Below are 26,628 nucleotides of genomic sequence, written 5' to 3'. Positions count from 1 at the left end.
GTTCAAGTGGGATATCTCAGCTCGGCCTCCGCGGATGGGATAGAAAATTGGGGTGATCCGATGAGATTCGACCAGTCAGAGTGTCATATGCACAATTAAGGTTTCAATGGAGCCCGCGGATAGATCCATTATCCCACTCGGTTCATCTCTCTCATCCCACTTCAAGTCCATCCCACCTCCAATTCTCCCCATCCCATCCCATCCCATCCAGCCACAACCACAGCACAGACACAGACAGCACAGCCATCTGTGGCGGCTTAGAATACAGAAGAACAGCTCTGTAAGTTGGGGGCCAAAGATTAAAGTGCCGGAGACATTTCTGGGGCAATCCATTGCTCATGTAATGAAGTGGGATGCATCCATTTTAGCTTGACAGGTCAGGCAGCCTTATGATCGCCAAACTTCCGAACCTTCTATGTTTAACTAAGCGGAGCTTCGATGGCGTCTGCAGCACGACTAATGGTATGATTAAGCATTGCAACTGTGTAAATGACGCCAAACATGGCGACAATTGTTGATTTCAAAAACATATATAGATAGAGCCATCTCTCTTCCATTACCATCCATTCCATCCATCAATCAATCAATCATCCACTTAAACAACTATCATTTTGACTCCATCAGCAATTCCAATCAACCAATCACATATTACACTCACATAAAATGTCTGCCTACAAAAACATCGCTGTCGCTGGTGCCGCAGGTGATCTCGGCTCCGCAGTCTTCAAGGCCCTCATCGACTCCAACAAATTCAACCTCACAGTCCTAACCCGCGCCGGCTCAACTTCCAAATTCCCCTCCGACATCAAAGTCATCCAAGTCGACTACGATAACCTCGACTCTCTCACATCCGCCCTCCAAGGCCAAGATGCCGTCGTCTCAACCCTCGGCAGTCTCGCCATCCCCAGCCAAACACTCCTCATCGACGCCGCAGTAGCCGCTGGCGTCAAGCGCTTCCTCCCTTCTGAGTTTGGCTCCAACCTTGCCATCCCCAGCGTTCGCAAGCTTCCTGTCTTCAAGACAAAGGTTGATATCGAGGATAAGCTTACTGCTCTTGCGGCTGAGGGCAAGATTAGCTATACTTTTGTTTATAACTCTGTTTTCCTTGACTGGGGCTTGAGCCATGGCTTGTTCCTTGATTTCAACAAGGCAGAGGCTACTCTCTGGGATGGCGGTAACACTGAGTTCAGCGCAACCACTCTCGCTAGTGTTGGCCAAGCTGTCGTTGGTGTTCTGACACACCCTGCCGAGACCAAGGATCGCGTTGTTTATATCCAGGACACCGTCGTCTCTCTGAAGAAGCTCCTCGACATTGCCAAAGAGCTCAACCCCAGCAAGCAGTGGACTGTCAAGGAGGCCAAGATCGACGATGCTACTGCTGCTTCTGATGCCAATGTCGCAAAGGGTATCTTTGACTGGCCCACTCTTGCTGCTTATCTGTACAGGGCTATCTTGGACCCCACTAGTGTTCCCAAGTTCCCCAAGCTTGATAATGAGCTGCTTGGTGTCAAGGGTGTTACCGATGAGCAGGTCAAGGAACTTGTGAAGCCTTTTGTTCAGTAGAGATATATGAAATACTTATCGATAGTCACAATAACAACCATATAATATTCGTTTTCTTGATCGAATGTGAAACCCTGTCTCTCACATTATCAGATTGAAACTTGCGAGTCCGATATGTAATCTAGCTAGATATGAGTTATGAATCTGTTCTTAGAAATATTCGTGTCCTCAGTTAGATGCGCTAATAGATATACGTCGAGTTCCAATGGCTATTGAATATTCAGCACATAAGCTTCAACAACATCTTAGATTAAGTTTTACAGGCAATCATCCCCGGTTGTCTTTAGTAACTGAAGACCATATCACTATGTGAGTACGGAGAGTATTCTAGCAGGTAGCGTTCTTAAATAATAGCCGCTCCTGGAGTGTAATGAATACTAAGAAGTGTTATTTGCAGTTGAGACTTGTGGCTGTGAGCTTATTCAGGCAGAGAGAACCTAGTAGCGAATACTGGATTTTTAGATTGACAACCGTTATTTTTTTTTTTAATAATTGAGTTGTTTCCAGCTCAGTCCTCTAGCAACGCGATAGTATCTTCTGCTAAGTGAGAGTTAAGAGTGAGTGTTATCGTTTTTTTAGATTATGCTGGTAGACATACGCATAGTCAAGAGTTTCAATTCTCGTGAAACCCAGCTTATTCTTTCAGAAGTGATCTCATCTTTATATAGTATTCTCTGATCTTTATATCAACTTGGTCAGATGAAGTTCGTATCAACTCTGGTCATCCTTCTGGTCAGAATTCTTGCTATGTAGATATTTTGGACTATCTTTGAGTTCCCTCTTGTAGAGATTGCCGCCTGGCGTTATTCTCTAATATATCCTATATGTATTTCGGTAGTTTTCAATTAATTATAGATTTTTTTCTATCCAGATGAAGCTTCAGCCGTCCCAATCGTGATCTATCACCACACCATTCTCAGCCTCTCCAAAGTCGAAATCCAATGGCAGCGAGTAACATAGCCAAAGAATCATTCAAAACTCAGATTTATTGATACTATTAAGTTAAAAGTCATTTTTGTTATCTACTGCCATCGCGGGGTATCCAAAACAAAAGTTGCGAGATAGGCGAATCTTGGGATTGCGTGATTCTGATAGGGGTTGCACCATCGACAAGCCGGTTACCTGGAACCTTTTTATAACCGAGCATAACCCACGAGGCGATCTGTATGGATATCCCCCGCAGACTTTGAGTGCTAAACACGGATTCTTGCCGGTATCTCGGCAATGTTGAGTTTCACTTGTGAGTGCGTGGTTTGGTGATCACTAAGAGACAGTGCCGAATAATATGGGAAAGGGAGCAAATGGCTACCACTTTGAGAGTTCGGACCTCTTCAATGTGATTGTTTGAAATGGATGATCAATATTAGAAGTTTCCGTTGAATCTGTCTGATGCTTGGCCATCTTGCATTGTCTCCCGTCTGCCATACAGTGAACCGGGATACACCCGATCAAGCACAGAATAAACCAATCAATAATCCTTCAATACCTCCAATCATAATCTCTAATTATAAATTCTCTCCCATCACTCACTGTCGCGTTAATTCCGCACGTTACATCCCTGGAGTTGAGTGATTGATAGTCCAAATAACACCATCGCCCCGTGTGGGGATCTCACCCCGACACCGGTCTCTCCCACGACGTCCCTTTGAGTAAAAAGCTCGTCACGTCATTGGAAGAATTGCGGGCATGGGATAACATATCCAAGCGTGATTCGACGGACCCTACATGACGCCATGCGCTATGCTCTTCGGGAGTCTGTTAGGTTACTTGCATCCGTTGAAAAGGATCGGATTGCCTGTTTTGTCGAATGGACGGTAGATTATTGAAAAGGCTCGTTACCCCTCGTAAGGTTTGGATTTAAAATTTTCTTTGTTGAAAGAAGTGCTGTTATTTGAATAAGGGCGTGTTGTGTTTGTTGATTTGCGCCGCCTAATCAGTCGGATATTGCGTGTATACATACGGATAGATATCAGCATCATGAGCGCATATCTCTCCCTTTCGGCCGAACCGGCTTTCGGAGCGCGGATACCACTCTCATTCGTTACGGATTCGTCGCAAGAACATCCCGTGTCTCAGGCAACATCAGACTCTCAGCCTCGATATACACCACCTACCGATTTGACGACACAAAACCAAGCAAGCGACTCTGAGATTCAACACCCTATACCATCTTCTCAGACAGTTTTGTTATTACATGGATTACGGCAACCATATCAGATCACCGACGGACACCCCGTCCCCAGTACGAAGCATGATCACGAGCTTCTAGTTCGAACTGATACAATCGGGTTGAATCCTATTGACTGGAAGTCGCCGTAAGTCCAATCCGGGTTTATGATATAAATATAGCCTACTTACAAGTTTCAGTGACTACGGTTTTGCCATCCCAGAGTTACCATACATCTCCGGCCGCGAAGCATCAGGCACCGTCGTCCTCGCCCCCCAAACCCCCTCAAGAATCAAATCAGGCGACAAAGTAATCGTCATATCAACAGACTACCGCGATCTCCGCAAAGCAACATATCAACAATACGTGGTCGCCTCAGACTTCAACGTTGTCAGAATTCCAAAGGAGATCACAATCAAGCAAGGCGCTACACTTGGAGTCGCATACGTAGCGGCAGCTCTGTCGCTAGGAATTTGTCTTGGTGTTGATTTCACATCGGTTCAGGATGGTCCTAACATTCTTAGCCTCGTGAGAGAGGTACCAGAAGAAGCACTCCCGGAAGATATCAGGGGAGAGTGCTTGAATAGTATCTTGCCGAATGAGGGTGCTAAGGCTGGGGATTGGATCGCTATCTGGGGCGGATCTTCAACCTCGGCCGTTCTCGCTGTTCAACTAGCTCGTCTTGTTGGACTGAAGGTCGCTTTGGTCGTTGATAACGCAAAGCATGGAGTTCGAATTTCCGAGAATCCTGTTCTTCGACCGGATCTACTAGTTGATAGCCATGATCCCGAGCGAGCTGTTGCTGTTCTTCGCGCCAACACTAGAGGCAAACTCCGTTTCGGTATCGACACAAGAGGCAAAGATACAGCTGAAGTTTTGCTCCGCGCTCTTGGACCTGAAGAGCTCCATCGAAGCGCAGCTAATGTCACTTCACCGCCTAGCACTCCGCCCGCTGAGCCTATAGTCCCCGCTCATCTCGTCGGTATGAGTGGCCTCCCGAAAACAGGCCAGTCAGCGGGTGTTATCTTCCATACTATCCCTTTCAAGCTTTACCACGAAGTACCAGAAGTCGGGGAGGTGCTATCAAGTTGGCTGGAGAGATTATTGTCAAGTCGTGCGCTTGTGCCGCCCAGAATTATCGATGTCGAGGATGGTCTGCATAACGTGAACAGGGGGCTGGATAGGATGAGGAAGGGGGAGATTAGTGGAGGGAAGCTGGTGGTTGATTTGAAGACGAGCCAATAAGCATATTTCAGAGGTAGACCAAAACACAAGAAACGAGTTCCATTATTATTATCTACAGCCAAGACTGTCGCTGCTTTCTTCTGAAACCCGGCGTAATGCTGACTCTGCTATTGGTTGCGTATTCCGTATAAGACTAGACTACTCCACGGCAGGACATGGATTTGGCTCCCAAGCATCAAAAGGGTGTAGCTAGACCCCCATAATCAGGTTGTCGGTCGAGAATATTCTCTTGAATTTATTTCCAGGCACCTATACGCCTTCCACTGTCACTTTTTGTTCCTCTTTACCCAAAGCCGAGCTGAATCCATCTCTTTCATAACGTCTCCTCACACTCCTAAAATGTCTTCAAATAAATCATCACAAGCTCTTCGAACAGAAGTTTCCAAACTAGCCAGGTTATCCAATATTCAAGGCGGTCTGCCACCTCTTATGAGAAGCCTACCAGTTCTAGCGATCATGGCCGGCGAGGCTATCGCAAAGACAACCAACACAACAAACATGATTGAAGAGCGAATGCTTGGAGCCGATGAAGTATTCATATTAAAGAGCCCACAAGAGTCTGCGAGAAGAACGGTTATTAATGATATTGGTCGGCCAGGCGTAAAATTGATGTGCCAGACTTGTGGGCAGAAGATGGACAAGAACCAGAGGGTTAGAGTGTTTGATATTTCGCAGGTTCATAAATCTTTGAAAGAACACTATCAAACATCTTGGAACGGGGACTCTAATAGTGATGTATGAGAGAGGTATGGAAGCCATCTGAGATGAAATCTTCATCCATTCTATTGTACAAAATCTAGTTATTCCACTCTATCACCTCAATCCCAACTCAGTCTCATCTCCTTCTCGGCCAACACTCTAGGTCTTTGAGCAGATCCTTATTCTACCAATTTCCGCAACGCCGTCTCAAAGTGCTTATACATAGTATAATGCGTCTCATGTTCAAACTCATGCAGTTCACTCCCCCGTATCCGCTCCGCCATATACCGAATCATCTGTATAGGCGCATTGCTATCCTTCTTCCCATGCCACATCTGGATACCATCATACTGAACCTTCTCAAGCTCAAACCCCCAGTCCTTCGACGTGAGAAGATTCATCTCGTGTACTGCAGCATCAGCCCCCTGGCGAAATGGCTCGTCGAGAACCATGTCTACCAACTCTTCTAAGCTCATGGATTTTGATTTTGACTCCTCGCTCTCAGCTTCTTCTTTCTTGTGTTCAGCTTCGAGCCATTTGTTGAGTCTTCTGGACACAGGACCGGATTGGACAACCCATCTGATAGATAGGTATAGCATGTATAATGCTCCCCGAAGAGTTGATGGAGAATATTCCGCCCAGACTTTGAAGACTCGGCGGTAATATTCAACGTGTTTCGTACCAGCCGCCCAATGCGGTGCAGTTGCAAAGAGTCCCACGCTGGTCACCGTACGCTTCGGCAACGCGTAAGCACAAGCTAGAGCAAAAGGACCGCCACCGGAGAGACCGAAAACAGAAAACTGGGGGATTTCATGTGCTTGGGCAAATTCCATCACATCAGTTGGCCAATCCAAGATCTGATACCCAGTTTTAAACGTCGATAGTCCAAACCCAGGTCTATCGAGAGCTATGAGACGAACACCACATTTTTGAGCAATCTCGTGAATGGGCTTAGCTTCAAGTCTGCAGGATGGATATCCATGGAAGTAAAACACAGGTTTTCCATCTTGTTTTCCGAATTCTGCAAAACCTAGTGTTCGACCATCTGAGAGGCGAAAGGTTTGGTGGGTTCGTGAGGATGTAGAGAGTAAGCGTTGTGTTGAGGATGTTGAACGGTTTCGAACCGCCTGGACTGACATTTTGAGCATTCAATTAATGGAATAATGAGAGAGTAAGTAGAGAAGTCTTGTGGTTATGAGATCTCAGGTTCATGTTATATAGTGGATCAAGGCTTACACGCGGGATACGCGATACGAGAATACGGAATACGAGGCCAATCAGAAGTCACCATCATCCCAGGGCAGCACCAAGAACTCCTTCATCAGGCTTCAGCATTTCTAGCATGAATAGCTTCTAATTAGTTACATGCTTCTAATTACGGTAACCATAAATTCCCAAGGCATAGATTGGGTCATGCTAATTAAACAGTCTTGAAGTAAGGCGACCAAAACACGCCATCACCATCCCAAGTCCTCTTCACATCCCTCAAAACCTCCAACCTCTCTATATCAAACATATCATTCAAGTCCTTCCCAGGCCTCAGATTATTCGGAAAACTTCTCGGCACCATCCCCACGTCACTCTTCCTGAATCCCGCAACCACATCATCAAGAATTGGCCCAAATGCCTCTCGTGTCTTGTCCTCCTTGGCCACCATCACCATAAACGCATTGATGTTTCTATCCCTGCCCTCCACAAACTTCTCATTCTTTATCGCTGAAGTTTTGTCAATGTTGTATGCTGAGACTATAAGCCCTGATTGTTGAGCATCTGGGTAGTCCTCTGTTGCGATGCGCCATTTCTCGAAGCCTGCTTTAATAGCTTCGGCGGTGGTCTTGTGAAGACGGCAGGAAGCTATGGTTTTGTGGCCGTGGTGAGAGTTGTAGATGTTCATTTTGGCATTGACGTTCTCGAACGGTAATAGCTCTGTGTTTGCCACGACGGCCTTGCTGACAATATTCTCATCGAAGAGTAACGCTGTTGCTTTGTCGGCCTGCGCAGCGGGACCAAAATACTGATACCCAAGAAAGATGATTGGAGATCCAGCTGCTGGAGTACCAGGAGGACTTCGTGCAAAGGCCAAGCTCATGTATCCTTCTGCTGGGGGTTGACTCAAATCCAGAAAAGTCTTGATAGCAACGTCTAGTGCTGGAGCAGTAAATATGAGTGACCGCGTCCAGATCTTGTTCTCCTTCATGTTGAGACTTGAAAGTGGAAACGCAGAGACTGTCAGCTCCGTGGCGACACCGAGTCCATGACCCGCGCCGCAAAGAACGTTGAAGAGAGCTTGTTCCTTGTCTTTTGACGAAGAATCTAGTTCGACAACATCGCCTGAAGCAGTAACAAGTCGGAACGAAACCATGTTATCGGCCATCCATCCATGACGGCCAATCTGAGCACTGTTCCCACCTCCAAGCATACTTCCCACGAAGCCAACGGCATCAGAATTGGGAATGGGAGTGTAGTAACCCGCGTCTGCCAAAGTCTTCAGCACCTCTCCAACGAGGACTCCACCGCCAACTTTCACTGTTCCTTCATCCTTGTTCAGTTCAATCTTCTTGAAGAGCTTCATGTCGAGGTACAACGATGCTGAGTCCACGCTGACAAACGTTCCATGGCCTCCACCAGCAGCAACGATTGTAAGCTTGTTCTCTTTCGCGACACGAATGGCATCTTTTACATCTTGCTCAGTCTTCGGGGTGACTATAAGAGCTGGACGGTTAATGTGTGTGTCGGACCAACGAGGGAGTTGTGATGTATCATTGTCGGGGACCAGATATTCGCATTGAAGCGACTCAAGACTCTTGATTTCAGTAGACATATTCACGAATACAATTAAAGATAGTAAGATGGATTATTATTTGTTGTTATTTATCGGACGCAGATCCGTTCTTATAGCCTGTCCGCCAAGTTGATGGATCTAGTGCTTACCTTTCCATAGATATCTGACATGCTCACTTCCGAGATACCCGTCTTCTAAGCCGTATAATATCTCGATATCACATCAGCGGTATTATCCCAAGCGCTAATTACTCACATATTCATTCCTCCATGCCAGGTTCGAGTCGCGCCAGCACAACTAATCATCCATCCTAACCCACGAATCCGCCAAACCGCTACACTTAACACACCACAAACTCCTCACCTTGAGCATATCCACAAATCCCCCCTGATCATCCCTAACGACATACGGCACATCCATCACAAGCTCACACTCCAGACAAATAACCTGATACACGTTCTTCCCCTCTGCATTACAGGGAACACACCACCCCGGGCCGAGGTGATGAGTAGTCTCATTGCATTTTGCGTTGCCGCAACGGGAGAGAAACGTATCTCTTTCGATCTCGCTCTTGCAGGCGGCTTGTTCTATGTATATGTCTTTGAGGCACCGGAGACACATTGTCTTGGAGCCGGTGAATGATGCGTGGCAACGGGGACAGCTGCGGATTGGAGGGTTGAAGGCTGGTGCTAGATCGCCGCGGAGGAAGGATTGGCGGATAAATGATGCGTTCTCATCAGTCATTGTGACGGGCGATTGGGGAGTGTTACCTTGTTGAGACATTTTGACTTGATCAGTGGTGAGTTTCTTGAAGCGGTTGTGTTGAAAGCGTTGATGTTGAAACTGCCGCCAGACGTCGAGATCTTTCACATGAAGAGCCAGTTTATCTTATAGAAAATATGGTGTTGGTCTTCAGCCTGGCTGTTCTTGAGTGTGTAAGTGAACCAAGGTTCTGTTCAATGGGGACGCGACATGCTTTGTTCCTCAAGCGTACTATGTTCCCTCAACACAAAGCACTTGCGTTCCGTACCGACAAGCAAGCTAACAAGGACAGACCACAGAAATCTTACGTTCACCAATAGAGAAAATGTTCAGCCATCGGTCATAACAATCGTGTTCAATTCCCAAAGTTGTCTCATGTATTCATCCTAGTACCCAATATCCCCATCATGAATCGTCTCTCGTATTCTCATCACCACATCCATATGTTCAAAGCGCAGGTCCCTCCCACTGCTCACGACGCAGTCTAACAAGCCAAGACTGTTTGTGTGGGAACGAAATCTGCTTCTCACGCGAAAACCCAGTAAACTCTAGACCCTGCAGAAACCTACTCATTGTCAGCGCCGAACATCCATGCTTCAAGGAACAAACTCACCTCGCATTGTCCACTCTTGGCTCAAGGCATATACTCATTGTTCGGTAATCCGATGTTAAGCACCAATGCACCAATCCCGTCAGCCAGATTGGAACTCGTCCTCTTGCCCACTCTTCTCCGATGAACACGTGAAGACCTCTGTCCCAATCCGCCGCATCGCTACCGAGATGCTGGCCGAGAATGTCTTCTTTGACCCAGTAGATCTCAAAGTATCCAAATGGTACGCCATCCCATTGTCCAATCACAGGGAACGAGTTAGGTTGGTTCAGTGACTTGGTAAGAAACTGTTCATCATACTCGCCCCAGAAGGCGCTCACTCGAGGCTTCTTCATCCACATCTCCAATAGAGCTGCATCATTCATAGTAGAAAGATGAGACTGCTCGGGCGGTTTTGGCCCAACGGGCCCAAGGTAAGGGACAGGATTTGGTGAACTGGAAGCAACTCGGAATGAAAGGTACTGGTTAACGCTCGGGACAAATCTCGTGTAAAAGACTTCGCCCATCCTAGGTGGCTTTGGTCTCATCGGATGACGGATATTATTCGTAAAGATATATTGAAGGGGGGCCGGCGGGTAGTAAGTCGGGAGATGAGAGCTCGAAAAGAAAGGTCCAATAGGGAAACTCGGCGGGTTCGCCATCGATGTTGGAGTTGGTCCACCAGGAAGATCATGATCTATTCTATTCATAGATGAATGCGGTGAATGGCGCTGGAAAGTCTTGTGGAACGGCGAAGGCGGCTCCATAGGTAAAGGTGAATTCGGGCGACTCCCAATGGGTGATCCAGGGACAGAATCGTAATTCGCACCAGCTCTGTTAGGCTGTAAAGAAAAGAGAAAAAGCCGCCCGGGAAGTTGCCAAAACATGCGTCTCGACACAAACATATCAGACCAATCCTCCCCATTATCATCCAAACTCGTTCCAACAGCACTGCTCCCCGACGTTATAAGTCCCATGCGCTCAAGCTTGGGGATCAAGTTCCGACCTCGGAGCACTCCATCGCGTTTAATATTGATCCGCCATTCACCACGAGGTTTCGCAGCTTGAGGCGTCTTCTCCGCCGCCTGAGCAGGAACTTGCGGCGCAGGCTCGGGCTGGTGAAAGTACCAGTATAGTGTAATCCACAGCATCATGGCAATCTGTCGTGTGGGACTCGCAGCGGGTTTGAACTCGGAGCTCGAAGGGTTCGCGATGGACGAGATGAAGAGGTTATCGCCCTGCAGCGTCGGTTGAGCGAAAGAGTGAATCTGCCTCTTCGCCTTTCCATCCAGCGCAACACCATTCTCTCTATTCTCGCCATCCTGCTTCTCTATATCATCATCAGACCCATCATCGCTCTCCGTGTTCAGCACAACAGTCCACCCCACAGGAAACGCATTATGATGCGTATTCAACTCATGGCTCTTGAAGCCGAGACCTGCAAAGACAGGTGTGACGGTAAAGGTCTGCCCGTCTGGCAGGCGAATGACCTGGGGAGCCATAATCGCGCGCTTCTTCCTTTTTCGGGGGCTTATCCGCAGACTAATCGGGGGGTGGATGGTGGGCGCTGTAGTGTTTGCGCTTGCGGGGGATCGGCTGGAGACGGGAGGGGAAAAGTTGACTTATGTTTGAATTGGTTTTAGGTCGGTGCTAAAGCTCCTGGAGAAGAGTTCCAGAAGACTGCCTCTTTCGGGTCACATGCTGACCTTTGAAGAGGCGATCGTGACAAACGCCGAGGCGATGGTTGGATGCTCTGATGGAGGTGGTGGAGAGATGTTATATAGGCGTGGTTGGAGGTGAGGGACAGTAAATATGGGCACTGTACCCTAGCTAGGGGAGGAAAGAAAACTCAGGACCTTAGGCCCAAGTGATAAAAATGCTTAGGTAAATCCAGTCTAAATTTAGTGGGCTTTTTGCTGAATTTATTTTGACACTCTGCATCAAGGTTCGGTGTTTTCTTGCCCCCTGGCGCCTAGGTACCTAAGTGCTATGTCTGACACAGTATTAATATGGACATACACTCAGTCTTGTACGTCATGATAAGTCCATCCATCATATCATACCCCGCCATGAACTGGAATGCTTGACTCTATCTCGGCGGCTTTAATCCCAATACGAAATTGTTATCTCGAGGTTTTCGTTTATCAGAATCTCCATGTTACAGATCATTTATGCAAGTCATAAATCTAACATTAAATCAATTGTTTGTTGCCTATCGCTATGCATACTCCATAATCCATCCGAAATCGCAGCCAGTTCAATTTACAGCAGTCTCCCTCTGAAGGTGTCACCACACCCACCATCAATAATTGTCGCGTGTTTCTAAGCCCCCAATGCTAAGCCATTCGCCATGATCTGATGTTTAGTGTACAAACTTCGCATCTACTCACTTCTAGATCTCATCGTTTACTGCTTCTTCTTCTTGACCTCTTCGGCAGATCCGGGTCCCTCGTCATCGTCTTTGCCCTCAGTCATCTTGGTACCGTCTCGGCCCTTCTTCTCCTCCTCGAGAACCTTTCGTACTTGCTCGCCTCCCAAGTCCTTCTTCTCATCCCAATCAACATCGTACTCACTAGCCACGATCTTGATCTCTTTTCGAAGTTGGTTAGCCTCGTGAACCAGTTGCTCCCATCGGTTCTGATCAAATCCTCGCTCTTGGTAAAGTGCAGCTTGTCGCTTTGACACTGTCACCTTCATGGCCGCCTTGTAGCTTAGGTCACGGCTGATGTAGAGGAACCAGAGGTAGGCGCCCATGACAGTTGTCAGGCCAGCGAGATACGTGACGGGCTCGACAAGATCCCAGCCCCATTGTGTGTGGAAAGTGACATAGTAGACAACTCCCCACCATCCAGCCAGAGCAGCAAAGCCACCTTGTGCCAATCGATGCGCTCCCTTGTGCGCGAGTGCGTCGCATTCGTTCTTGACCTTTGACATTTCTTCAATGTCGCGTGACATGCGTCTCAGGTTCATGCGCATGTAGTAGGTTCGGTCTCTGAAGCTGGGTACCGCAACTCGAAGTTCCTTGTCAAAGCCCTCAACGTCAATCGCAAACTCACGACCGCGAGCAGCGTCTCGAATAAAGTCTCCGATCTCGGTGCTGCCACTCCAGCGCACCCAGTTCGCCTCTTTGCGGGAAGGACCTTCATGGCCAAGACCAGAATATGATGCAACATTACCGCTGCCGTTCTTTTTGTCATTCTTCTTTCCATGCTGTTCTTCTTGGTCTGCTTCGGCTCGGAAGACGATGTCGGGTAGCTTCTCACGGCCCTTGTACTGGACCGGAGGGATTTCGGCTTGTATCAATCGCTCGAGGTAAGAAAGAGGTTGGTGCGGGTGCACGAGAAGAGCCAATGGCTCAACTGTTTCGCCCTTGTCTTCGACGTCTTGCTGTACTGGTCTGTTGACGTGTTCTTGTTCAGGATGAAAGGGCATTGGCAGAATGAGCTTCAATAGACGCGTTGGGGTAGTCAATAGACGTCCTGTGCGGGTCAGTATACATCTTGTGGATTGATTGTAGCAAGCTTACCCTTTTTCATTTCCGTCTTGTCAGGTATATCGGAATCTTTCTCAGCTTCCGAGTCCACTCTATGCCATGGTCGGTCATTCTCCAAGGTCTGAGCGCTGGCACCAGATGTCACCTTTTTCATATCTCTCTTGCGCGCCTGCTCACTCAGCTCTTCTTTTCGCGCTGTCTCCTCCTGCGACTCAGCAGCAGCAGCTTCTTGGCTGAAACATCTCGTCGTTGTGAAGGCGCGTCTAAAAGCTGTTTGTTTCGTCTCGCATCTGTACAACGCTGGTAATTGATGAGAAGCAAATTGTATATGTGATTGTGTTGCTCGTAAAGCAGGAGAAACTCCAAGCGCAGCGCGCCTCAAAGCGTGATTCATGACTGCACCTTTAGAGTGTTAAGGTAGAGATCGTATGTCGAGGGAGCAGCAGTTGAAGGTCCAAGTAAGCTTTCTAGCCAAGGCGGGAGGCACATGCACAGGGGGGACACAGAGGATGAGACGTGGAAATAAGGTCGTGTCATTCATTTACAGCCAAGATTTGCCTTGCTTGTTTTGGAATTCATTGCCCGGTGCGGTCACCACTATCTCATCGATCAATCGATCAGCTGCGGCTTGTGACGTCAGGACCCCAGCCAAGCTTAATCTGTCCCTGGAAGCTTCATCCACTCGGTTTCTGATTGGTTGAGAACCCACTGCTCACCGTTGACGCAGTATCACTGCCACAATTCTCAGCTCAGCCAAGAACACAGATATCAGAGACATGGCGCTCTATGAGGCATACTATGATTCGTTCCGGAGGTTAACTTCCTGGTTTCAAGCCTCTTATGCATTGCCACGTGCGCCTCCAAGTTACACAGAGCTTCTTGTCGAGAACGTTACAGGCAATGCAATGTTGAAGAGGTGAAAACAAGAAATACGTTGGAAAGTCGAGCCACTTGGTAAGCTTATTATAACAAGTTTCAATACTTCATAGTAATCGAATTGACCTTTATGAACTGGAATGAGTGGATCATGACTTCAAAAGCTGGTTATAGTTCTTGAAGCATTTACCGTGTAGAGTTACACTTCTAACACTGAGAGCTACGCCGAATAGCGTTTTAAACGAACAAAAGATAAAACGAAGGGAACCTGTTTTCGCACACTCGAACTTCATTTCTTGTGGTATGTGACCTGATATATAATTATTGCATCATGTTAACTCTGTGAGTTGTGAAATGGAGTCGCCTACCCTGGAGCCTCGAGCCTGCTCCAGTTCTAAGTCGAGTTGAACATCAGAGACTCGACTCTTTCATCCAGTCCTAAGCAGCCATGCTATCACAGTTCTGTCGCGGGTACGTGACGAATCTTCATAATGCTTTCTTTTATACATCTATCCAACTATTGTGTCTTCACTCATGATCAAGTTCACATACATTGCCAAGGCTCTTATCCTTACGTTAAGCCGCTATCATCTGCAATCTCGCCTAACAAATTACCTTTCTCTACGGATATTGCATCAGACAACATAACAAAGTCAATTGGTATCTTAGCTCAATGTTCCTATAATAACTGTTCTAAAGTCTATTCTTAATAGATATCCTCCAGTTCAAATCGAATCCTGCTGAGTTCCCAAACCCAATGGAAGCTCAAAGTGGATTGGCTGATCCCCAAGAGCTCCCCTTGGTGTTGAGGGGCTTCAGGGGTCCAGAGGGGTTTGGACCCCGCACTAGACTCCATGAGGTTACAATCCGACCAATTCTCTGAGCAACCCGTCCCACGGCTCATTTCCCCATAGGTACAACAAGTCGGTGAAGTCAATTTTCCTTCTTCGTCAAGTCCTGAATCCTGCGTCTCTCGTATCAATTGAGCGTCTGCTTTGTTTCACTCCAATCTTTGTTTCAAACTTTCTCCAAAACCTTCCTCCGTCTACCTTATACCCCGCTTCATAATGTCCGATACCAAGGTCTACCGCGCCAGCACCACTGCGCCCGTCAACATCGCCGTTGTCAAGTAAACACTACACCCTCATCGCATCTTGAAGACAGTCACTAACATGGTACAGATACTGGGGAAAGCGCGATGCTAAGCTCAACCTCCCTACCAACAGCTCCCTCTCCGTAACCCTCTCGCAAGCCGATCTCCGAACCCTCACAACAGCCTCGTGCTCGAGCACCTTCACCGATGGCGACAGCCTCACTCTCAACGGGGAGTCCTCTGACATCTCTGGCGCCCGAACCCAAGCTTGCTTCCGTGAGCTTCGATCCCGCCGCGCCGCTCTGGAGGCCGCCGACTCTTCGCTCCCCAAGCTGTCCACATACCCCCTGAAGCTCGTGTCCGAGAACAACTTCCCCACTGCTGCTGGCCTTGCTTCTTCAGCTGCTGGTTTCGCCGCGCTTGTTCAAGCTATCGCTCTTCTGTACGAACTTCCCGACTCCCCTTCTGATCTTTCGCTCGTCGCTAGACAAGGCTCTGGATCTGCCTGCCGCAGTCTCTTCGGTGGATATGTTGCGTGGAGAATGGGCGAGAAGGAGGATGGTAGCGACTCCAAGGCCGACCTTGTCGCTCCCGCTTCACACTGGCCTGACATGCGCGCTCTGATCCTCGTTGTCAGCGCCGCCAAGAAGGGTGTCTCTTCCACCTCTGGCATGCAACAGACCGTCGCTACATCCGGCCTCTTCAAGGAGAGAATAGCAAACGTTGTTCCCGCCAACATGGCCGCCATGGAGGAGGCCATCAAGAACAAGGACTTTCCCAAGTTCGCCGAGGTCACCATGCGCGACTCCAACTCTTTCCACGCTACTTGCGCCGACACATACCCTCCCATCTTCTACATGAACGACGTCTCCCGCGCTGCCATTCGTGCTGTTGAGTACATCAACGAGAAGGCTGGCAGGACTATTGCCGCTTACACCTTTGACGCTGGTCCCAACTGTGTTGTCTACTACGAGGAGAAGGACACTGATACCGTGGTTGGTACTTTCTACCAAGCGCTCCAGGGTGTTGGCGGTTTCAAGGAGGGTGCTGCTAGCGCCAAGTCTAGCGTCGAGCTTGAGAGTGGTCTTGCTTCTACTTTGAAGGAGGGCGTGAGCAGAGTTATTTCCACTGGTGTTGGTGAGGGACCTATCAAGACTGATGAGTTTCTTGTTGGAGAGGATGGCCAGGCTGTTCGACGATAGATGGGAATATAAAAGATCTAGTGAAGTAAATAGCATGTTGGAATGATATACAGAGAGGTTTGAAGCCGAAACAAGAAACATTGTTACTTGTTACGTTCTGAAAGTGATCTTGTTCATCATTATTCCAACACTGCCGATCATGATCATGAGTTGAACCGTTGTTGATCCTCCACATCGTCGTGTGGGGCCGTCCAAACTCACCTCCACGCCTTCAATCGGCTCCGGGGACTACATATGTCTCCACCGTAGGATCAATGCTTACCTGACCTACAAAGAGACATCTTTGAGTTTTATATATCCTAGTCTCGCCGCAGTTCTAAGCGCGCATTGTACCTGCCGGTCGCACTGACACGTCTTCGCCCTGCGGGGCACTGCTTGTGTCACTGCAACATGTGCCGTAACACCACTGTGAGCTGCCTATAGCTCACCGTCCTCCAACTCTCTCTCATCCTTACAACCTCATCAACACCATCACGATGGATGGTCTAACGAGCCTCCTGGGTCGCGGCGAACCCGTTGAGATCGTGGAGCTGGATAAATCAGGAAATGTCTCCCGAACCTGGAATCACACTGTCGACAACCGTGTACGTTTTACCTTCGCTTTGAGAATATGAGTATCATGGCTAACTTAGCTTCAGGTCGTTGCCAAGTCGAAGCCTAGTATCCCACTCATTCCCTCTCTTCGCGAGGCCTTCATGCCAGTCGGATATCCTCACTCTGTATCATCCGACTACCTGAACTACCAATTCTTCGACTCCCTCCAAGCTTTCTTCTCAACCATCACTTCCCTCCTCGCAAACCGAGCTCTCCTCCAAGGTCTCGGCGTCGGAGATGCCAACTCATCCGCCACCTTCGCCATGCTGCTCACAGTCCTCAAGGACGCCATGTCTCGCATCGCCACTATCGTTTTTGCCCAGCAATTCGGTCTTCGTATTGAGCCCGACGCCAAGCGCTTCCGCTTCCTGGCTGATCTGTTCAACGACACTGCCTTCTTTCTGGAGCTGTACAGCCCGTACTTTGGGCCCTATGGAAAGATTCTTGCTTTGACTTCTGGAGAGACGTTGCGGGCGTTGTGTGGCGTGGCTGCTGGTGCGAGCAAAGCTGCTCTTAGTGTACACTTTGCAAAGCATGACAACCTCTCTGAACTCAATGCCAAAGAGGCCAGCCAAGAGACCGCCGTAGGTCTTATCGGCCTTCTTTTTGGAACTATTGTGGTCAAGTATGTCGAGGACCATCATAGCGTTCTGTTCTTGATGACTGTTCTCGTCTTGGCTCATCTCTGGATGAATTACCTTGGAGTTCGGGCTGTATGCATGGACAACCTGAACCAGCAGCGCGCAACCATCCTGTTTGAAGAGTATCTCAAGACCGGAATTGTACTTTCTCCCGAACAAGTCGCCCGCCGTGAGAACATTCTTCTTTGGCGACCCGCCGTCCGAAACCAGCATGGACAGAAAATCGCACGTATCGAAATGGCCAAAAGCTACTGGGACGCCATGGGCGCCAAAGCCCCCAACAGCAACATCGTCATCATCGACGGGGCCCGCAACTCACTCTTTGTCTGGTATCACTCGAAGCGCAGCTACACACCCATCAAGATCATGCTCTGGCAGGACGCCAGTGCCGTCCACGCCATTAGTGCTTGGTTCATGGCCATGGAGATGGCCTGGCTTCTGGAGAAGAGCCAGGGCTACACCGACAAGCTGGATAAGATCTTCCGCGTAAAGGAAACCGTTGATGGCTACGAACAGAAGTACGACAAGCGCGAGCTCTGGGATGAGATGCTTGCCAAGGGGTGGAACATCGAGGCGCAGTCCTTTGAGACAGGTGCGCCTGTTCGTCTGCTTGCTCAGCTGGAGGGGAAGAAGGATCAGTAAGGTTGTGAGATCGGAAGTCATTGGCGTAAGGCGAAAGGGAATAATACCCTAGAACATGAAAATTGAGTCGATGGAGATTTATGCTAGTCATCCAAGTCTATGCTTTTTGCCCATATTGTACATTTTCCAAAACGCCTCCAATGAATCACTCATACATCGTCATACAGTTTTATACAGCAGTTCGTCGTTATGCAAGGAATGCCCATCTCTTGGCTCGCATCTTAACACCCTCCCATGTATTCAGCTTCGGCCGCACATCGAGATAGAAGCTAGGCCCGCCCTTTCCATCTGGTCGTCCAGCGTAAAAGTCAATAACGTAGTCAACCCTCGTACCGCATCGATCGATAACCCAATCGTGTCGGTCGAACGGCGCCGTGTAGCCGAGTATAGTATTAAAGCGAGCGGTGGGAGTCATGCGATCCATCTTGTTGGCAAAAGATTCGAGCTTGGGGCCATCACACCTAACACGATTAGTTCCCTTCCCACCAATATAGATGCTGTAGCCTTACTTTGTGCCCTTGAGATACGGCGCTTCCCACTCCTTGATCTCCTTCCAAGCTCTTTCATTAACAGCATTGTGGATTGGCACAACGGTCTTCATGTCTGCTACCCTCGCATCATAACCCTTTCGCTTCATCGCATCGAAAAACATCTTCTCCGACGGATACACCCAGTTTCCAGAGGGATCTACACCCGTCTCCATTTCGTGGTTCGCAGGCTTTGCAGGTTCTTTCCCATGATCTACCGGACACGCCGCAGGTCCGCCAGAGGTTCGTGGAATCGTGGATACAACGCGATCAGTATCAAGACCATTGTTCGGAGGAGTTTGCGTAGGCGGCGGTACAGGTGTGCTCGAGGACCAAGGGAGATATGACGAGAATGTTTGAGACCATGACTTGGACTGTGCTTGCGCTGTGTGGTCGACTGGACATCCAGCTGCTTTTGCTTTTGCGGCTTCGGCTTCACGGGCTTGGGCGAGCCATGCTTCGCGGGATTTGTGATCGACGGGACAAGCGTCTTTGTCTGCCATGACGAAGATGATGTGCGGTGGTATCGCCGGGAGGAGTTGGGTGACGGTTCGAGAGATTCAATGGCAAGGATTCAGAAAATGGCGTAATTGATCATGGGTAATCGGATCGTAAATGCGCCGGAACGGATTGGTTTGGAGTGGAGGTTTGCGAAGAAAAATATTATGGGTCGGGTCAGGTCCGCGTTTTTCCCGCACGGGCCGGAGGTTTATTAACCTACATCGCCGACTTCACTGCATTAACGTTTGTATCAAATTATCCAATTTTAGAAGAGGTTTCTTGAATTAATCATAAGTTTGTAAAGTTTAGACCTTACTTATTAAATCTCTTAGAATAGCCTTAGGATTTATGATTACTCTTATAAAACTTTTCTAAACTTTTGCAATCTTGGAGCATGAATATTCTATTATCTCGCTATTTTCTTGCCTTGAAGACGCTTATTATGAATTGCTATTAATTGGGATCGAAGCGCCCTCGGACTCCTGGAGCATGTCTCCACGTCATGACCCGGATGACAAGCGGGGGCAATTCTGGGCGCGCCTCAGCAGAAGTATCCTTTATCGTCTGGTAGAGCCATTGCAAGCCATTACACGTCATTTCTGGCATCTCATAGTAAATTCTCCGACGGGCGTTGAATGTCTTGGGAGGGAACTGATGTACAGTTTGTGTGTAATCCCGATGATAGTTCGTCATGGTGGACTGTTGTCGGTTGACAGCCTGCTCAATGATATCCTCGGGCTTGACGATGATGTACAGAACTCGAAGTCGGGGGAATGGTTGTAGGAATTCCGCCTGATACCCAAGAGGAAATCTAGCGTCGAAGGCGTTGATGCCTGCTGAAGACCAGGGATAAAGGTTGCTGGAAGGATCATGTTCGTAAAGACCGCCGATAGACTCGACTGTGGGGAATGTATTCAGAGTCGCGGGGGCGGGAAGTCGGTGGACAATGATAAGGTCATTGGAGACATCAACTAACTCGCCCCCTGGTCCTGCCCATGCATTGGGTGGAATAGTGAAGTGCAAACCAGTATAGCTGCGGTTCGTATAGATCTGCATATAAGGAAGCCACAGGGATCTTTGGGGCCACCACCTCTTTACAATTTTCTCCGTTCTGTCTTTTGAGGCCTTACAGGTGCTCATCAATGCTGTAAGTATTCCAGGCGGGTTCAGAGGCCCCCAAAGGCCTTTGTTCGAAGTGGCTTTAAGCTGCAGTTGCCGAACTGGGAGGAATCCGTTCAAGAAGTCAGCGAAGTGGGCGGTTGGCTCGTCCAAGTGACTACGCGCGGCGATGTCCTAAATCTCGTCCCGAAGTTCAGGAGGAAGGTCGGGGAACTTCGTGAAAGACATGATGAGTTGGCAGATCCTTCATATAACGATTGTGGTGATGATGATGATGATGATGATGGTGATGTTGTTGTGTACATAGTTGAGATGAAGGCAGTGGCAATTAAAATGTTGATGGGAAAGTGGACGTCACCGGCAAGTGCTACGTGCCTTACTGTTACTATTGAAGCCCCAGGGATCAAGACATGGAAGAGAAGACATCCCAAACTTACCTAGGTACCTTAGCTAGGGGAGGAAATAAAACTCGGGACCTTGAACCTAACTGATAAAAAGACTTAGGTAACTTAGTATAAATTTAGGATAAGTTTAGGATACCTTTTATAGAGTTTATTTTATCACCCTAAACTTGGGTCTCGTGTTTTCTTGCTCCCAGAGGCTTAGGTACTACAGGTAGCAAAGAGTCTCCTTACCTAGCTGGGTCTAAGTTGACTAAATCTGTTTATCATCTAGGTAAGATTCACGCCCTGAGTTCTCTCCTCCCTTAGCAGGTACCTTGGGCACTGTAAATTACCTACAGACTGGATGGATATGTTTACAAGAAGAGTCAAAGCTTGGCAGAAGATTCTTGAGACGTTTACAAGTATTATAAAGTCAAGACTTTACTTCTTTGAACCTGGCATAAGACTTTGAGTTATAATATATACGTAGCAGTTAACCACTCAGCATTGCCAGCACTTGTTTAGCCTCATGACCGTCAGCAGACTGTTGGGGAAACTACAAAGCATCCAATGTGCTATCGCCGGATATCATGAATAGCTGTATTCTAGCTGGAAAAGACTAGTGATAGATAGGGGCAAATATGCAAATCAGCCATCCTACATGGCATATCTCGAGTTCAAGCCGTTTTGCCCGCCTCGCGGTAACTCTTATACTTCCTCATATGCCAATCAATGCTCTTCCACCGCTCACCCTTCTCATCCTCAAACTCAACATCCATTCTCGGCCTCATAAAGTACGCGCACGAGAACCTATTCTCGATCGTCTCCCCCGGGTACGGAGCCACGCGGTGCACCACAGACCGGAACTTCCTCCCCGAGAGGAAGCGAAGCGAGTCTCCTACGTTGACGACCGCGCAGCCGTCGCGGGGCTCCACGGAATGCCACTCCTGCGTGTCCTGGTTGAATGTCTGCAGGCCGCGATCGCCGCAGAAAAGGATGGTGAGGCTGCCGACGTCGGTGTGGGCGCTGAGGCCTGCGTTGGGACCTTCGATTGAGAGGGAGGGGTATCGCTGGACTGTCATGCATGAGGTTGAAGGGTCTGTGGGGAGGTGTTTGGGTGCAAGTGGTGTGCCTGCTTCGTGACTGATCTGGTCTAGGGCATCTAGCAGTCCTAGACCAATCTCATGGAGCTTATCCATGACGCTGGCCAAAAGGGGGGCTTCATCTTGCAGTATCTGTGGTAGGGAAAGAGGATGATCGTCTACGACGGGGTTGCATATGCCATCTCGGGGAAACTGATAGTGTTAGGCTACCCACTGTTTACAGATGAACGAATTTGTTAGAGAACCTACTGTGTATCCCTCAACGCCATGCTTCTTCCCATCTCCAGCCAGGCCGGCGTTCCTCCCGAAAGGGGTGTAACTACACTCAACAAGTCAGCGAATGCACGAATGCCGCAGAGTCGAGGATGAATGAACCCATTGAGCTTCCAGGGGCCGATTGTGTCGACATCATACTTCATCTTCTCATCCTCATCCAGCTGGAAGAAATTATTTACGCCCTTATATAACAATGGTACCTCTTTGATGACTGGTATAGCCTCCGCGTCAGTATTCCGGAGATCCAGGTACAAGAATCCGTCCTTTTCACATGCTCTTAGGAGAGCAGCCAACTCATTGGCGTTTCCTTGTTTGATCCTTGTATACGAGATGGTTGTAAAGTCAGCGGACTCGGGTGAGAGGACTCTAGTTGTTTTGGTGATTGTGGCTGTGGTTGACATTTTGGGCGACTTAGATAGGCGAGTAGTTCCTGAGGCAAGGGTTTGAATAGAACTTTAGTGCCTCTGAGCCTCTGATATAACATGCTACCTATCCAACGGTTGGGCTGGAATGTCGTTAAAGTCCCCCGAATTAGTCTATGCCCTGTAAGCGAAGAATACATCGCCTTGGACATAGGTTGCGCTTTGAATATGCATGCAGTGTCATTCATGCAGGGTTCGCCAATCAGCACCATTATTGGTGTAAGTCGGTATAAGTCGACATCCTGCAGGGTCATTGGCCCTGTCTCTTGGCCATTTTATGCAAGTCACTCCTGTCAAAGATCGGTTCTGACACTACATTACACCATTCTGTCATAAGCTGACATCGGTATAGGTAATCGCCTACTGACCCTGGCCTTCTCATGTTCGTACCCAGCTCTAATCCTTAGTCTATGGTATTGCGGCACACATCACAATGAGTATCCCAGGCCTCCCCGTGGAGGGATCACCGCCATCTTACTGGCAGCATGAAGCCCAGAAGCATCAAGTACCTGCACCAAGCGAACCTCTCCCAAGCTCATGTGATGTGGCTATTGTGGGCGGTGGTTATGCAGGCATCGCTACGGCATATCACATACTGAAGACGACCTCTGCACCACCCAGTGTGCTCCTCCTCGAGGCAAAGGATCCGTGTTCTGGAGCTACAGGACGGAATGGAGGGCACCTGCGCCCTGACTATTTAATGGGAGCTGCGAGCAACTCCAAGAGGTACAGCGCCTCTGCAGCGGCTGAGATTGTGCAATTTGAAGCCCGTCATCTCGATGTGATAAGGGCCCTTATCAAGTCGGAAGCTATAGACTGCGACTTTGCGGAGACGGAGAGTCTCGCTGTTCTCACAACCCCCGGGCAAGTCTCCATGGTTCGTGAGGCATATGAGGGCTTGACGCAAGTATCGCCTTTCAGTGATACCCTGCTGGATGTGGTGGAGTTCTACGAGGGTGACGATGCGCCTCACCGCACAGGATTCCGAGATGCAAAGGGCTATTTCTCCACGCCTGCAGCTAGGGTATCACCCTACAAGCTTCTCACAGCCCTTTTAGAGCGCTGTGTCGCCATGGGGCTCTCACTCAGGACCCAGACTACGGTTGTGTCAGTTGAGCACTCTGGATCAAACGGCCATATCCTCAGAATGAGCTCGGGAGAAACTATGACAGCTCAAAAGGTCGTCATCGCGACCAACGCCTATACCCCAGCACTTCTCCCCGAATACGCGAGTTCTATCGTGCCCTGCAAGGGACTTGCATGCCACATCACAGGCCCCCAGGGCAAGCCACTACCGAAACTCCGCGCCGCAAGTTACGCTATAATGGAACAGGACCCCATCTCCAACAAGACCGGGTACAGCTATATGGTACAGCTAGATGACAATAGCATAGTGGTTGGTGGCGCTCACCACAAGTACGATGAGAATGACCCAGGGAGCTGGTACAACAACGTTGATGACATGCAGCCCATTGAGCCCGTGCAGCGATACTTTGAAGAGGACTACATGCAGCGGACGTTTCTCGGGTGGGAGGAGTCGTGCGCGCGTGTCGATCGTGTCTGGACGGGGATTATGGGGTATAGTACTGATTCTCTTCCTCATGTAGGAGAGGTTCCTGGTAGAGATGGTGTATTCGTGATTGCTGGGTTCCACGGGCATGGTATGCCTGTTATCTTCTTGGCCGCGGAGGGTATTGCAGCCATGACTCAGGGGCTGGTGTACGAGAAGACTGGGATGCCGTCTTTGTTCAAGACATCTGAGGATAGGCTGAAGTCAGAGAGAAATGACATCTTGGCTGGAAGGGGGATCCGGTTGACAAAGGAGTAGATATTGGCTGATGTATGATTGTATATAAGGACACTATAAAACCTTTGTACACATGAACGGCACTCCAGCAAATACAGATATTCCTGCTACCTTTGATCCCCTACCAAGTACTAAAGCTTCAGTTCTATCTAAACTTTACCTCTAGTTCTTTCAAAAGCCTGCTCAAAGTCCGCTATGATATCCCTCGCATCCTCTATCCCAAGTGACAACCTCACAAGGTCCTCATCCACTCCCATAGACAGATTCTCCTCCTCGGTGAAGTGCTTATGCGTAGTTGACCAGTGGTGCCCAACCAGCGTCTTGGAGTCGCCCACATTCGTTGTGTTGATGATCATCTCAAAGGAGTCGATCAAGGAGATAGCCTCCGCCGCGCCGCCTTTGAGCCCGAACGTGATGACCGTGCCGAAGCCCCGCTGGAAATACTTGAGGGCAAGTTGGTGATGAGGGTGATTTTGGAAGCCTAGATAGCGCACCCAGGCAACTCGGGGATGGTCCTGGAGCCAGAGGGCCAAGGTCTCTGCGTTCTTGGACTGACGCTCGCAGCGGACTGAAAGTGTTTCTACCCCTGGTCACAGTGAGTAAGACCATCTTCATGTGAAGATGTAGGTTTGATTCTTACCAATGAATAGCTGCTGTGCTGCAAAGGGACCGAGACATGGCCCAGTATCACGCATATACTCAGTCTTGAGATACTGCATATATGCCCTATCACCAGCAGCCGCATACCAATCATCCTGCTCACCCTTCAGTCCCGGAAGCTCTCCATAGAGACCTGGGAAGCGAATCTTATTAGTCTGCCAGTCTGAACGCCCAGTCTCAATAACAAGACCGCCGAGTGTAGTGCCATGGCCTCCTATCCACTTGGTCGCGGAGTGGATGAGGATATCGGCGCCCCATTTAGCAGGCTGACAGAAGTAACCAGCTGCGGTGAGTGTTGCATCAACCACGAGGGGGATCTTGACATGTTCTGAATGCGCGATTGCGGCGAGAGCTTCAAAGTCCGGGACGGAGAACATGGGGTTACCGAGAGACTCGGTGAAGATGAATTTGGTCTTGCCGTCAAGAAGAGATTTGACGTGCTCAAGATCGTTTACATCACACAACCGTGATTCGATACCGCTGTGAGCTCGATTTAGCCTACAGGTTTCCCCTAATGCTAACAAGCAAAAGACTTACAGCTGGGCCTGAGCCTTGCGGAACTGGCGGTACGTTCCACTATGAATGCTCGTAGATACGATGACATTATCGCCCATTCCTGCTAGCGACGCGATGACGCCCAAAACAGCCGCACTGCCCGATGAGAAAGTTAAGGCATCTCTACCGTCCTCGAGGGCTGCGATGCGTTTCTCAAGTCCATCGTGAGTTGGCTACATATCCGCATTAGACACAGTGTTGAATTCCCATTGGCAGAAAGACTCACGTTAGATACACGGGTATACAAATGGTTTTGAGAGCTTGATATGTCACTCAATGCTACGTTCAGAGCAGCTGAAGAGCCGAATTTGAACGAGGCGGTGTTATAGATGGGTAGGGTGCAGTGACCATACTTCGGGTCTTCTTCCAGCCCTGCATGAATCTGTATGGTGTCGAATCTCCATTTTGGCCTGTTCTTGACAATTCCATTAGTTGAGGGCCGTGATGGCTTCTTCTCTGAGGTCCCGTTGGTGTGTCCATTTGTGTTATGCTCTTTCATGCTGGGCTGTGGAGAGATAGAGCTGGCGAGTGTGGTCTTAGAAATGAAGAATAGCAAGATAGATGGACTGCATAGGAAAGAGAAGTCTGCTGGGAGTATGGCTAGATACGAGGGAGCACGTCCACTTTGGTACCGTTGCCTCTGACTCTGCAGGGTCATACGCAGGTCTTTGCCCTTTCAAGCCTTTCCTTAGGTAAGTATTACATGCATAAGCTAATCTCCAAGGGTAAGGTAAACAGGATACAGGCTACGTTTTACTTGGATTGGTCGGAGTTGACTTGGTGTTATTTCGCCATACTGCAGCATGAGAGTATGAGGGTGAGCATTGGATACTGGATAGTGATATGATTCTGATATCACTTTGACATCTATGGCCTAATAACCGCACATAGCCTGAACTTTGCACGATACATGTGTTTTCAAGGCGT

At 48.8% G+C, this 26,628-nt stretch overlaps 12 protein-coding genes across 12 annotated transcripts; 5 read left to right on the top strand and 7 right to left on the bottom strand.

Moving 5' to 3' along the window:
- Positions 1 to 663: 663 nt before the first annotated feature.
- Positions 664 to 1,563, top strand: FTJAE_5721 (2'-hydroxyisoflavone reductase; the record flags this gene model as incomplete). The annotated part of the gene is made up of 1 exon (XM_037352259.1): positions 664 to 1,563. The coding sequence occupies one exon, from the start codon at positions 664 to 666 to the stop codon at positions 1,561 to 1,563; it is 900 nt and encodes a 299-aa protein (XP_037207214.1).
- Positions 1,564 to 3,540: 1,977 nt separating this feature from the next.
- FTJAE_5720 (oxidoreductase) lies at positions 3,541 to 4,975 on the top strand (the record flags this gene model as incomplete). Its single annotated transcript, XM_037352258.1, has 2 exons — positions 3,541 to 3,878; positions 3,931 to 4,975. The coding sequence occupies 2 exons, from the start codon at positions 3,541 to 3,543 to the stop codon at positions 4,973 to 4,975; spliced, it is 1,383 nt and encodes a 460-aa protein (XP_037207213.1).
- Positions 4,976 to 5,853: 878 nt separating this feature from the next.
- On the bottom strand, positions 5,854 to 6,813 carry FTJAE_5719 (hydrolase or acyltransferase (alpha beta hydrolase superfamily); the record flags this gene model as incomplete). Its single annotated transcript, XM_037352256.1, has 1 exon — positions 5,854 to 6,813. One exon carries the CDS (start codon positions 6,811 to 6,813, stop codon positions 5,854 to 5,856), a length of 960 nt encoding a protein of 319 aa, XP_037207212.1.
- Positions 6,814 to 7,094: 281 nt separating this feature from the next.
- Positions 7,095 to 8,495, bottom strand: FTJAE_5718 (6-hydroxy-D-nicotine oxidase; the record flags this gene model as incomplete). Its single annotated transcript, XM_037352255.1, has 1 exon — positions 7,095 to 8,495. The coding sequence occupies one exon, from the start codon at positions 8,493 to 8,495 to the stop codon at positions 7,095 to 7,097; it is 1,401 nt and encodes a 466-aa protein (XP_037207211.1).
- Positions 8,496 to 9,665: 1,170 nt separating this feature from the next.
- On the bottom strand, positions 9,666 to 11,309 carry FTJAE_5717 (aerobactin siderophore biosynthesis iucB; the record flags this gene model as incomplete). The annotated part of the gene is made up of 2 exons (XM_037352254.1): positions 9,666 to 9,783; positions 9,832 to 11,309. 2 exons carry the CDS (start codon positions 11,307 to 11,309, stop codon positions 9,666 to 9,668), a joined length of 1,596 nt encoding a protein of 531 aa, XP_037207210.1.
- Positions 11,310 to 12,213: 904 nt separating this feature from the next.
- Positions 12,214 to 13,694, bottom strand: FTJAE_5716 (COQ2-para-hydroxybenzoate-polyprenyltransferase; the record flags this gene model as incomplete). Its single annotated transcript, XM_037352253.1, has 2 exons — positions 12,214 to 13,286; positions 13,334 to 13,694. The coding sequence occupies 2 exons, from the start codon at positions 13,692 to 13,694 to the stop codon at positions 12,214 to 12,216; spliced, it is 1,434 nt and encodes a 477-aa protein (XP_037207209.1).
- Positions 13,695 to 15,243: 1,549 nt separating this feature from the next.
- Positions 15,244 to 16,471, top strand: FTJAE_5715 (diphosphomevalonate decarboxylase; the record flags this gene model as incomplete). The annotated part of the gene is made up of 2 exons (XM_037352252.1): positions 15,244 to 15,305; positions 15,358 to 16,471. The coding sequence occupies 2 exons, from the start codon at positions 15,244 to 15,246 to the stop codon at positions 16,469 to 16,471; spliced, it is 1,176 nt and encodes a 391-aa protein (XP_037207208.1).
- A 476-nt stretch (positions 16,472 to 16,947) lies between these two features.
- FTJAE_5714 (UPF0420 protein) lies at positions 16,948 to 18,348 on the top strand (the record flags this gene model as incomplete). The annotated part of the gene is made up of 2 exons (XM_037352251.1): positions 16,948 to 17,055; positions 17,110 to 18,348. 2 exons carry the CDS (start codon positions 16,948 to 16,950, stop codon positions 18,346 to 18,348), a joined length of 1,347 nt encoding a protein of 448 aa, XP_037207207.1.
- Positions 18,349 to 18,535: 187 nt separating this feature from the next.
- Positions 18,536 to 19,378, bottom strand: FTJAE_5713 (cytochrome c heme-lyase; the record flags this gene model as incomplete). Its single annotated transcript, XM_037352250.1, has 2 exons — positions 18,536 to 18,809; positions 18,858 to 19,378. 2 exons carry the CDS (start codon positions 19,376 to 19,378, stop codon positions 18,536 to 18,538), a joined length of 795 nt encoding a protein of 264 aa, XP_037207206.1.
- Positions 19,379 to 19,829: 451 nt separating this feature from the next.
- FTJAE_5712 (Clavaminate synthase) lies at positions 19,830 to 22,658 on the bottom strand (the record flags this gene model as incomplete). Its single annotated transcript, XM_037352249.1, has 4 exons — positions 19,830 to 20,409; positions 21,593 to 22,173; positions 22,231 to 22,300; positions 22,357 to 22,658. 4 exons carry the CDS (start codon positions 22,656 to 22,658, stop codon positions 19,830 to 19,832), a joined length of 1,533 nt encoding a protein of 510 aa, XP_037207205.1.
- A 454-nt stretch (positions 22,659 to 23,112) lies between these two features.
- FTJAE_5711 (FAD NAD(P)-binding protein) lies at positions 23,113 to 24,507 on the top strand (the record flags this gene model as incomplete). The annotated part of the gene is made up of 1 exon (XM_037352248.1): positions 23,113 to 24,507. One exon carries the CDS (start codon positions 23,113 to 23,115, stop codon positions 24,505 to 24,507), a length of 1,395 nt encoding a protein of 464 aa, XP_037207204.1.
- Positions 24,508 to 24,635: 128 nt separating this feature from the next.
- On the bottom strand, positions 24,636 to 26,200 carry FTJAE_5710 (o-acetylhomoserine (thiol)-lyase; the record flags this gene model as incomplete). The annotated part of the gene is made up of 4 exons (XM_037352247.1): positions 24,636 to 25,072; positions 25,127 to 25,626; positions 25,684 to 25,874; positions 25,928 to 26,200. 4 exons carry the CDS (start codon positions 26,198 to 26,200, stop codon positions 24,636 to 24,638), a joined length of 1,401 nt encoding a protein of 466 aa, XP_037207203.1.
- Positions 26,201 to 26,628: the final 428 nt, after the last annotated feature.

This window comes from Fusarium tjaetaba, assembly GCF_013396195.1.
Source record: "Fusarium tjaetaba strain NRRL 66243 chromosome Unknown NRRL66243_c0000109, whole genome shotgun sequence".
NCBI lineage: Eukaryota > Fungi > Ascomycota > Sordariomycetes > Hypocreales > Nectriaceae > Fusarium > Fusarium tjaetaba.
This window is presented reverse-complemented; position numbering and strand designations above follow the sequence as displayed.